The sequence below is a fragment of the Fukomys damarensis genome, unplaced genomic scaffold (genome assembly GCF_012274545.1).
Source record: "Fukomys damarensis isolate Sample0158 unplaced genomic scaffold, DMR_v1.0_HiC HiC_scaffold_23, whole genome shotgun sequence".
Classification (NCBI taxonomy): domain Eukaryota; kingdom Metazoa; phylum Chordata; class Mammalia; order Rodentia; family Bathyergidae; genus Fukomys; species Fukomys damarensis.
Window position 1 is genome coordinate 36,805,646 of NW_022900935.1, and position 12,209 is coordinate 36,817,854.

A 12,209-nucleotide genomic window follows, 5' to 3' on the forward strand; every position below is an offset into this window, starting at 1 on the left:
CTCTCCCTCTCTCTCTCTCTCTCTCTCTCTCTCACCTTCTGCGTGGATGGAAGGTGTAAGAGTTGATTCACGGGTCCTAACCACCCTTGCACAGATTTTTCCTGTGGTCTGTTTCCAGCTCACCCTGGTGTCTTCTTTCTGTCATCTTTAGATCTCAGCCGAAACCTCCACACTAACATTCTGGCACATGCGTGATCCTTAAGTCCCTCCGATCTGCCCACATTCCTTGCGTGCATACGATATGCCAGATGCCTAGTTTGGCAGTCAAAATAACTGTAACAATTCCTGCCGTAAGGAGCTCACAGTCTAGTTGGGGAGACTGATGTGTTAACAAAAACGTATGGTGCCTGGCGCGAATGCTTTGGTTGACGGAAGCACAAGTTGCTGTAGGAACAAATAACTCCGTCTAGGAGGGACACAGTCATAGGAATGAGTCGGGGGAAAATATTTCAGTGAAGCGGGTCCCTGACCAAAGTTTCATTTGGAAATCAGTTCTTTCTCAGAATCTTTACGCTTTAAACTTTTTTAAAAAACCGCTATTGTGGTTATTTTTCAGTAATCTATTTTTTGAAACAACCACAGGTAATGGGAAGGAAGGAGGAGAGAATACACATCTGTTACGTGGGAAGTAGCATAACTTTTACAGAAGGTACATTTATGAGGACGGTCCTGGAGGGCCACGTCACCAGGAGATCCGGGCCCCAAGGGCGTTTTCAGGATTCAGAGGGGGGAATCAGCCGAAGAAGAGGCGACACAGAATGAGCGGATGGCGGGGATTGCCGAGACCGTCTCATGTGTGCTTGAGGGATTAAAAGGGCTCGCTTTGGGGGTCAGGTCTCAGCCCATGAAGGAACCTGTTCTGATACCTGGCAGGACAAGCAGAGCTCTCACTACAGCCCTGAGTGAAGCTGAAGCAAGCTCCATGAGACGGGTTTGCCTGTTTGCCCCTTGGCAGTTGGCTCCAGATAACCCTCTGTACTTGTTTTATCTTTCTTGTTTTATCTCGCTTACCAGTAACGTCTCATCATTTGAAAAGCAAATCTCTCTACTCAAGGCCGCCATTTCTTCCTGCAATCAGTGCGCTTTGCTATTGTTCACATCTCGCACCTCGAAACACCTCTTTCTCACCGCTCAGTGACCGTAGGAAACAGATAACTAATTCTGCATGTTCCTACCTTTCTTGGGGAGAAGTGGCTACTACTTCCCAGGAGGAGTGGAAATCTGTGTAATTTGGCAGATGAAAAAGCTATCGCACTTCCTACCCCTTACACAGTTATTGAAAAGAAGATCAGAAGAAACATCTTTTCGGTTCTCTAGTGATCATCTTAGTGAAAGGCCCAAACAGTGTTCCTCACCTGCCTCTGTGGGTATTCAATGTTGTGCTTGGTGTACGAAAGGTTCTCAATGCTTTTTGAATGGTCTAGATGCAAGATTCAGCAGTACGCAGACACAGCACATCTCTGCCCTTGTGTGGCATACATTTTGATTAGGGCCAGGAGAGAAGAGGGAAAATAAGGAGCACATAAACCAGTCCACACTTGGGGGATCAAAAGGTGGCTGCTCATGTGCAGTTCAGCCACTGTGCCCTGGAAGGAGGCAGAGGAGCTCTAGGGAGCGTGTACCTACATTTTGAAACTACCCAAGGGGTTCTCACACCTTGGATGGTAATCAGCTTTTCACATACCCCCCCACACCAATTATCTAAGTTTCTCCAGGGCAAAAAGCATGTCTTCGACAAATCTGCATCCCTAGCAGTGTCTGGTACAAAGTGAGTAGTTAATAAATGGGTGGCATAAAAAGTTGCACATGCGACCCCAGGATGACTATGCCCTTAAAAACAAGAGATCAATAGCCGTTCCTAAAGCATGGGCGATTCTGCTGAGTTTTGTTGTACTATTGCTTACAATCTTCCCTAGTAAGACTGGACTGCTGGACTCCAAAGTCCGGGTACACTCCATTCCGCCTGTCTCATGGCCTTAACATTCATAGGCAGACTGCCAAGAAAACCTAACCCAAATGGAGCCAGGACAATCTATGTTCAGTCTTGATGCAGTACACAGCATGCTCTGTTCTCCTAGATGCTGTAACATGTCATCTGCCTGGGGCCCCAAGGTAAAGACAAGAATCCCTGGAGTCACATTCCGGAGTCTGGGTCAGTCAGACTCAGCACAGAGGTCTCATGTCTGTACTCATAACCTCAGACACTGCTGGGACAAAAGCTGAAGGCAAAAAGAAGAGACTGTAACGAATTCATCCTGAAGCAATGGTACCAAGTGGTTTCCCTCCAATTACTGTTATCTGAAGTCAGGCACCCAGCGTACTCAGGGGCTGATTCTGCTCCTTCTTGTGCCCCAGTGTCCAGGGAACGAGGAGGGGAAATTACTCCATCTGAGGCCTGGAAGCAGTCGCAGAAGTGTTTTGTCTTCTGGGCAGTGTATACCCTGAAGCGCTCAAAACAGCTATTTATTAAACTCAGGATGTGTGGTCACAGGCATAACCTTAACCATTCATAGGGTTTCATTCTTACTGCCAGAGAAAAATAAGTCAAAAAAAATAAGTTAACAGAATATCTTAAAGGGAAGTGAATTCTTGCCTGTCTTTGGCTGTGGCTTTGCAACTCAGCTGTCTGCGTTGTTTTCCATTTAACAGGAGGCAATGCGAAGAATGAGTAAAGTTAGGAAAGTTGTGTTCCCGAGCCATGAAGATAAAACGTAAGTTTGTATTTTTTTATATGCACAGCACTAGAGATTGAGAACATAAATATGCATGTTGCTACAGATCTGGAATAAATTCGGAGTTTAATCCTGTCCTTTTATTGAGTAGTTGAGGAAACTAATTCCCAGAGAGATAGGTCACTGTTGTTTGCTTAAGATTCAGAGCTAGGTAGGGACCAGAGCTGAGGTCAGTGCAAGCTGCTGAACTCGTAGGCCCTTGTTCTGTTTTCCCTGGCTCACTGGTAGCAAGTCTGGTCTTCTCTGCTCTAAAAAATGGAGATCTTTTATATCTCACATCAAATGGACAACATCTGTCCATTCTTTTACCCTTTGTATTGTTTGGCATGGAGGGCTACAAAATGACCCTGCTCCTTGTTTTAAGTCCAGCTCATCAAAATATTGATTTATAGAGGCCCTGCTGCATTCAAGGCATTATGCTGAGCTCCGGGGCAGGTTCTAGAGGGGAATATTAGACACAATCAGTTTATGCACATAGATCAGCCAGGAACAAAGTATTTGCATTAGAAGTATTACCAGGTGACAAAGTAATCTAAAGAGAAAAGAAACATGACCCTATAGGGTGAGAGACAGCTTTTAGGAGCAAGTTAAGTCTCAGCTAAGGTTTAATGTTTAAAAGAAATGGCTCTTCCAGCCAAGACAAGGAATAGCACATGCGGAGTTATGAAAGTGGGAACCCACACATAAACATAACTTCGAAGCACAGAGCATGAGATGAGGTGGCAGCATGTGAGACAGAAGAAGATCAGCTTACCAAGGGCTGTGCTAGCGACCTTGAACCTCGTTCTACAGACAAAACTCAGGATTCTAAATTTTTAGCAGCACACTGATAAAATGCAGATTTTAGAAAATTCTGCTTAGAGGGTCCATCCTAGGGGGGTAAGGTTAGAAGATGAGAGGCCAGACAGGCTTTTGAGCTAGCCACTTAGAGATGGAGAAGAGCTCTATGAAGTCACCAGCAGCGAGTCTGAAGATGAAGGTTTCAATTGTGCAAGTGCCTTTGTAATATAGGAAAGTATTTGAGGTTAAGACATAAAAGCAAATCCCACCACCTCACGTAAGGGGCAGGCAGAGGTACGGGTTCAACCGAGCACATTCAGGATTTTTTTTTTCAGCTTTAATTGAGTTTATTGGTACATTTTAGGGATACAGTACAGTTACATTCATTGTTAGGATCTTGTACCTCTACATGACAAGTCTTGATTCTCATTTTTTCCCCTTACCTCTGCCCTCCCTTCACCCCCTCCTCCCCTCCCCATCTACAAACACTTTATTTTCATCTTTTCATTCTCTCACATTTTTTTCTTTTCCCTTTTTACTCTTCCCTACACATCCCACCTTCCCTACACCTTTAGCTCCTTTCTTCCCATTTCTAAATGTCAGTAATCTTATTAGAATCTTATGCATTGTTGCAGATTATTTACACCAGGGAAACTATCTGGTATTTACACATGTGTGACTTATTTATTTCACTTAGGAGTATATCTTCAATATGTATCCATTTTCCTATGAATGAATCTATTTTTTCGTTCTTTATGGCTGAGTAATATTCCATTTTATAGAAAAACCACAACTTCTTTATCCAGTTTCCAACGGATGGGCAAATAGGCTGTTTCCAAGATTTAGCTATTACAAACTGTGCCACTATAAACATGGGTGCACATACTTCTCTGTGATATGATTCTTTTAGTTCTCTTGGAAAGATACCCAGCAGAGGGATGGCTGGGTCAAATGGAACCTCCAGTCCAAGCTCTTTAACAGAGTTGGAAATGTCCACAGAAAACGTAATCCATTTTTTTTTCCATTTTCCTCTGGGTCTCTAAGTGGAGCCGCTGTCAACTCAGAGGCTTTCCTCCGGGGAGCTCAAACCAGGCGGGGAGCTGCTGTCACCTCTGCTCCCCTGAGGGCGGCTCGTGTATCCCTTGTTTCTTGAAACAGGAAACAAGCGAGTATCATTCTGTAACTCGCTCCTGGCCCTTTCAGAACTTTAGAGGGAAGTCTGTTTTTCAGTTCTTCCAACCCAGAGTGCTGCTTTTGAAGGGATCTGACTCCTTGCTGGCAGTTGGTGGCTGTCCCCAAAAAACGAAAGAGCAGGCATGCGCGGTGCTGCAGCACCACCTGCCGGCGAGCCGAGATTTGCAGCTAGGATGTGGTGTGGGGAGCTGGGAGGGGGCGGGGGGATCCTCAAATTCCTGCCTTCAGATCCCGTTAACTGTGTGGGACAAACAGTTTACTTGGGTCTGCTTCACAGAAGCAACTGACTGAGTGGGGAAGAATTTAGAAGACAGGGAACTGAAATGATTTGTAAAGCCAAGGCTACATATGACCTTATCTGATGGGGATAGCTCAATAAGCAAATGTTTAGGATGACCCCATATTTCATCCTTAGGCCCTTACTAAGTTAATATGTGACACTTAAAAATAAGTGTTAAAGTTGTGCCCTGAAGACGCTATCAACAAATTAAAATGGCACACAAAGGATAGGAGAGAATATATGCAAAGCATACATTTAATGAGGAATTCTTATCCCGACTATATAAAGAGCTCATAAAACTCAGGAACAAAATGCTCCCTAGTAATGCAATCCAAAAGTGATTAAAGGACTTGGGTGAAGATACATGCATGCGGAGAAGCATGTGACGGGTTGTTCAACACTGCTGTAAGGCACAGGCCAATCCGAGCTACAGTGAGCTGCCAGCTCTCACACCCAGATGGCACTGCGAAAGCAGCCACCACCAAGCAGAATAACGAGTGTGGCAGTCATGGCAAGAAATTGGAAAGTGTGCAGCAAAGAGACAGGGCTGCTGTGGAGAGCACTATGGTATGGCAGTTCTTTAAAAAAATTAAAGGTAAAACTAACAGATGACCCAGAAATTCTACACCTGGATAGATATACAGAGGAACTGAAGGCAAGGTCTGGAGATATCTGTACCCTCATGTCCACAGCAGCATGGTTGACAGTAGCTAAACCATAAGAGTAACCCAGGTGTCCCTCGGTGCTTTAATGTTTGAGCAACAATGATAGATATATTTGTATCAGCCTTATTATTATTCAACTTTAAAAAGTGATGATTATTCAGCCTTACAAAGAAAGGAAATTCTAAATGTGAGTGAACCTTAAGGTTTATGTCAAGTGAAATAAGATATCACAAAAATTCAAATACTGTGTGAGTCCACCTATATAAAGAGTAAAGCCAGTGAAAATAATTGCTGCAAAGTTTTTAAAACTGGAAATCTTTGAGTGTATGAGACACGTTCTGCCTCTAGCCTCCTTCTAGCAGTTTTGAGATTTCAGTGTCAGGAATCAATCTCATATAATGAAAGAATAACTCAACGTTCTATTGCCAAGAGCACCGGCAAAAGCAGAAGACTCTGCCCCTAAAAATAGATACATGATTAACCATTTGAGGGCTCCTGGAGTAGGTTTTGCAGTATCTACAGGTAGCTAGACGGATAACATTAAAATATGAGTTATTTGAAAGTAGCACCTAGTACTTCGATCACTTACTACAAGTCAGTGTTGTTCTGCACTCTTTCCCTGTATTGCTTCACTTACTTCACACCACGATTCTGGTGAAGGAGATCCTATAATTACCCCTGTTACAGATGAGGAGATTCTGGCACAGATAGATTCAGTACCACGCCCGAGGTCACACAGCTGGTCGTGGGCCAGACTGGGATGCAGATCCTGGCCCCTCTCAGCTCTGAGTTTGGCTCCATCCTGGCTGAGTGCGTCCAGAATGCCTAAGGGAGAAATGTGTGAGAAGTAGTCCTGTGTGGAACTGAAGTCAGTCTTCTAACCTCTCTGCCCTAACACACAAGTTTACACCACACCTCCCACAGGCTAAACTGGCTTCATCTCTCACCCACGGTCAGCTTCCCAGCTGAGGAGTCAGGACAAAGCTGCAAAATACCCAGCATCATTAGTCTGGGCTGCTGTGTATGCCTTTCAGGACTCTGATGCCAGAGCAGTTCCAGCCGCTCTGCCCTCTGATTTTTGCACAGCAGCAGTTCTCTTGAGTCTCAAATCAAGGGTCAGCAGGAGGGGACAGGAAGGTGCCCATAGGGAAGGGCCAGAGACAGGAAAGGCACTAAGTGCCATTTCCATGGGGTTTTACTCCTGGATAAAGCAGTCTGCCGAGGAATTCTAGGCATAGGATCTCCAGAAGAGAGATTAAAAGGTTCAGTCTCGTGCCTGGTCAGACTCTGGTTGTAACCTGTGCCAGTCAGAGGAAAAAAACAGATCGATGAAAATAAAGTGTTTGTAGATGGGGAGGGGAGGAGGGGGTGAAGGGAGGGCAGAGGTAAGGGGAAAAAAATGAGAATCAAGACTTGCCATGTAAAGGTACATGATCCCAACAATGAATGTAACTATACTGTATCCCTAAATGTACCAATAAACTCAAAAAAAAAAAAAAACAGATTGAAGCTGGGAGTGTGAAAAGGTCTATACTAAGCCCAGGCCCTTGAGTGCATAGTGGAGGGTTTGAGGGCTGGCCGTTCTGAGTTTGAGTCCTGCTTCTGCTAGTTTTCGGATATGTGCCCTTACCTGGAAAATGGAGCTAACAGTCCTTCTGGTAGCTTATAGATAGAAGGTTGGAAGAATGCAAGCCCAACACCCAGGAGGCTGTGAGCATTCAAAACCCGGGAGGTATGGGCATAATTAGAACTAAGTGGAAGGAGAAGCCACAGGGCAGTTTTGCCTTAAGATTGCTCAACATGTTTATCTTTCTCCCACAGATATTACGACAGGAAATATCGAGTATTCCGGAAGCTGGTTGAACACCAGAAAGAATATTCAGTGATCATGAATGGAGACTGAACAGGGATTGCAGGTGCTGACACTGGAAGGTTCTGTCACTGTATTTGGGACCTCTGGCCTTTCATCTGATATTCAAGTCTTTTTAGGTATCATTTCATTATTTCTGCATTGTCTTCGAATAAAGAAAAGAACTTAGACACATGTAACCAGAACTAGAGTCTTCCATTTCAAAATACCACGATTCTTTTTTTTTCCCTCATTGAGTTTATTGGTACATTTTAGGTATACAGTACAGTTACATTCATCATTGGGATCTTGTACCTTTACATGATAGTTCTTGGTTCTCATTTTTACCCCTTGTCCCTGCCCTCCCTTCACCCCCCTGCTCCCCTCCCCATTTAAAAAATACTTTCTTTTCATTTTCATTTTTTTCCTTTTCCCTTATTCCCTTTCCCCTACCCTTCCCACTTTCCCTACACCTTTAGCCCTTTTCTTCCTATTTCACATTGTTAATTATCCCATTAGGATCTTGAGTACTATTTTAGTTTTTCACACCAGAGAAACTATTTGGTATTTGCATATGTGTGACTTATTTATTTCACTTAGGATTATATCCTCAATATGTATCCATTTTCCTATGAATGAATCTAATTTCTCATTCTTTATGGCTGAGTAGTATTCCATTTTATAGAAAAACCACATCTTCTTTATCCAGTCTCAAACTGATGGGCAAATGGGCTGTTTCCAAGTTTGAGTTATTACAAACTGTGCCGCTATAAACATTGGTGCACATGTATCACTGTGGTATGATTCTTTTGGAAAGATACCCAGCAGAGGGATGACTGGGTCAAATGGAACCTCTAGTCCCAGCTCTTTGAGGTATCTCCATGTTGATTCCCGTAGTGGTTACACCAGTCTGCACTCCCACCAACAATGGAGAAGGGTTCCTTTCTCCCCATAACCCCACTAACATTTGTTATTGGTTGCTTTCTTGATAGCAGCCATTGTTTGTGGGGTGAGGTGGAATTCAGTGTTGTTTTCATCTGCATCTCTCGAATGACCAGTGATGTGGAGCATTTTTTCATATATTTATGCTGCTTGTTGGAATTCAGTGTTGTTTTCATCTGCATCTCTCGAATGACCAGTGATGTGGAGCATTTTTTCATATATTTACATGCTGCTTGTACTTCTTCATCTGAGAAATGTCTGTTCATTTCAGATGGCTATTTTTGAATCAGGTCTTTATATTTAGGGGGGCTGATTGTTTTGAGTTCTTTATATATTCTAACACCACGATTATTTACTCGGCAGTTCCTCTGCAGGAGCTACTGTGGTGCCAGAAGCTCCTCATAAGGTCATAGGAACGTGCCCTTGTCTCTGTGTCATCGCTGAGACATGATATCCAGCACTTGCAACTTCAGAGGGGTTTGTTTCGGCTCCTGGTCACCTGGCTCCTAGACATGAGCAGCATGGTGGAAGGTGTTGGTGGGAGAAGCTGCTCACACCATGGGAGCCAGGAAGCAGAGAGAGAAGGGAGGAGCCAGGGAGGCAGAAACACCCTTCCGGGTCACGAACCCTGCACCTGTCTCCCCCAGCCAGGCCCCACCTCCTGAGAGGAAGGAAGCCTCTATCCTGCTCCCATGGTATGGTTCTCTTCTGTGTGAAGCCTCGGTGGCCAGTCTCAAAATCAACCACAACAGATCTCATATAGGACTAGACCTTGGTGACGATTCAATCCAGGGGAGACTCACACCTATTAATAGATGGTGTCGCACTTCTGTAAGTAGGACCTCCAATGTTTATTCTGGGTCCTTTATGGTGTTTCTCTTCCTGGGCAGGATGCACTTAGGATCAGACATGCATTTAAGTCCGGAATCATCATTTTGCCATCATCACATTAAAGAGAGGCACAGGTGAGGATCATCGATGAATCCAGGAGGAAATCCTGGATATGCACATGATTTTAAATATTTCTTCACACGCTGTCCATTAGTTACTTGAAGAAAAGAATGTTAACTACACAGGGAAGAAGCAAGCCGAGGTCTTGACCGAGTGATTAAAAGTCACTTCAGATGGGCAGCCGGCCATCATGAGCCTCCAGATGCCCCGCGGCTAAAAGTATTTGAGGTAGACAAGTGTTTGGAAAACTGCAGTTGCTTCAGGTGATAGAGCAAACACACACTGCACAGAGGCACACACGTGCACACACATCATCTCAGGCCCAGGAGTTAGTGACTAATGTTGATTCTAGAGCTGTCACAGCACAAATGGGTAAGGCCAGAGGATGCAAGGAAACTTCAACAAGTAGAAAAGAAAACCCCGTACAACTCAGTCAACAACCATCCTTTAGAGTATTTTCTGTGTGCCCAGTATTATGCTAAGCACAGGGCAATGGGAATAAAACAAAACACAGTCCCGGCCCTCAGGGAGCTCCTAGTCTAATGAGATGCAAAGAGGTAAATCAAGCGCAGTGCACTGAGAGGCGCTTCAGGGAAGAGAGCACTGTGTGGAGCACATCAAGCAGAAAAGGAAGGGGAGCAGGGATGGCAGGTGGGAGGAAAAGCAGAATGGTGCGGTGGCTATGAGCCCTGGCTTGGGAGCTCCCTTCTGGATTTACTAGCTGTGTGACTGGAACACTGAGCCTTCCCCGGCATTTGAGTCTCAGTTTCCTCATTTTTACATAAATATAGTATTAATACCTGCTGTAGGATTATGATGAGGATGATATGAATTAATACACATAAAGCATTCAGCTCCATTGCCTGGCCTGTGCCCCCCTTGATACAGGTCCTGGCTCCTGGAAGATGCTCAGAATAATAACAGTACAAACAGTTGTGCGGTTGTGAAGGCCAGCTGTGTAACAGCACTGTACCGTATTGTAGGATGGCCCAGGGTGAGAGTGGGTGTGGCTGTGCGTCTGATCTACCAGGCCCAGCAGCGGGAGGAAGCCCAGTTCATTTGGAACCTAGACCCCAGTCAGCGCTTGGGCCAGGTGAGTGGAAAACGGGAGAATTCTAGAGGATGGCTGAGTGTGGGCAAGACGTAAGACCAAAGCCAATGAGTTCTGACCCAGAAGCTGGGTCAGGCCTGGGCCAGCTCACAGAATGGGTCAGTGAATGCAGTAGCTGTGTGTGGTTAGGAAAGACAGAGACCAACTATTTGCAAAGTCCTTCCTGTTTGTTCTCTTCAATCCTTAGTGTTACACTGTATGATAGGTAGCATTAACCTCCCGATCCAGTTGAGACAGCTAAAGTTCAGAAATGACAAAAAGGCTCGGCCAGAGTCATTATAGTGGCCGTGGAGATCGGATTGAAACCCACTTCTGTCTAGGCGTGAAGCCTTGGGTGTGGCCCAGCTGCCCCACCTCTCCTGCTCATTGGTCCCAGCGAGTGACCAGCCTGCATGCTGCACGTTATATGCAATTACTCATATGCAAACCAAACCTGACCTTGGCTTCTTGCTGCTTTATAGAAAAAAGAAAACACACACAAATGAGGTGAGGAGTGGGGTAACACAAGGATGCTTTTGACATCTCCATAAAGAAAGCAGCTAGATGGGAGGGAGAGCACAGAAAGGCCTTGGCACATTGCTTCCCCTGTGAGCCTCTGTCTCGCCCTCTGTCAGGGGGTTCGTCCTGCTACCTGTGTCTTTGCCTCCATAACAGAGTGTGCTGTGCGGTGCAGACCTAGGACAGTGCCTCGGGGGAACCAGCTCACTACACTGCTAATACCACTTCTAAAGAACTGTCTCTGTGCCTCCTATCCAGGCTAATCCTTGAGAAAAGCATTCTGGTCCCTACTATGAAGCTGGTTGGGAATATGTTCATTTCTGTGTGGATTTCTATAGCCATTTGTCACTGAATGACGAAATTGGTGGTGTTTGTCTCTTTGAAGTAGGGTCTCTCTATGTAGTTCAGGCTGGCCTTGAGCCCATTATGTAGCCCAGGCTGGCCTCAACCTTGTGGCAATCCTCCTGCCTCAGCCTCCCAAATGCTGGGATTGCAGATGTGCAACACCACGCTTAGCAAGGCATAATAGGTTTTATGAAAAAGAGCTACAGTCTGAGCAGTGGTTTATGGAATTTTAATTTAATTTTTTGTTTGTTTTGTTTCATTTTTTTGGTACTGGGGATTGAAGTAGGTCCTTGTACTTGTGAGGTAGGCGGCAGCACCACTGAGCTAAATCCCCAGCCCTGGAGCTTTTATTTTGTTGCCTACTGAAAGCTCTTCTTTCAAGTTGAAGCCAGCCTTGCTTAGCAAGTCATTTTGCCAAGGAACACAAAACAAGTTTTTAACTGAACAGAAATTACTTCCCATGTGTGAAAAATATATGAGGTGTGATTTAAAAACAGTGACTGTTTAATTTTTTATTTATCATAGTAAAAGATACCCTGCCACTAATCCCCTCAAAATAATCACCATAGCCTCAAACACAATTATCCATCCTCCTTGCCACTTCCTGAAGTCCTGCCTTGAGTCTTATTTATTATTTTTTCCTGTTTTCAGTCTTTATGGGCTGTGATAAAGAATGCAGTGACTGAGCGCCACCCAACAGAAAGGCGGGCTGGTACAACGTGGCAGCGAGTCCTCATCCACCTTGTTTACCAGCTCTTGGCACCATTCGATTTGTGACTCTTTTTGTAAAGTCAACATGTTCACAAAAGATGTACGTTTTGAGTCAGTTCAGAACATGAAGGCAGCCGCAGTAACACAGCTC

At 44.8% G+C, this 12,209-nt stretch overlaps 2 protein-coding genes across 2 annotated transcripts in view; both read left to right on the forward strand.

Annotated features, from left to right (window-relative positions):
* Positions 1–7,774, forward strand: part of Fggy (FGGY carbohydrate kinase domain containing) — a 420,052-nt gene extending 412,278 nt beyond the window's left edge. The window contains exons 15-16 of the mRNA XM_010610462.3: positions 2,650–2,711; positions 7,473–7,774. Of these exons, the coding sequence (XP_010608764.2) occupies positions 2,650–2,711; positions 7,473–7,554 (144 nt within the window). The 3' untranslated portion in view covers positions 7,555–7,774. The remainder of the gene's footprint in view (positions 1–2,649; positions 2,712–7,472) is intronic.
* Positions 7,775–10,295: 2,521 nt separating this feature from the next.
* Positions 10,296–12,209, forward strand: part of Hook1 (hook microtubule tethering protein 1) — an 88,372-nt gene continuing 86,458 nt past the window's right edge. The window contains exon 1 of the mRNA XM_033767268.1: positions 10,296–10,486. The gene's annotated coding sequence lies outside the window, so the exon portion shown is untranslated. The remainder of the gene's footprint in view (positions 10,487–12,209) is intronic.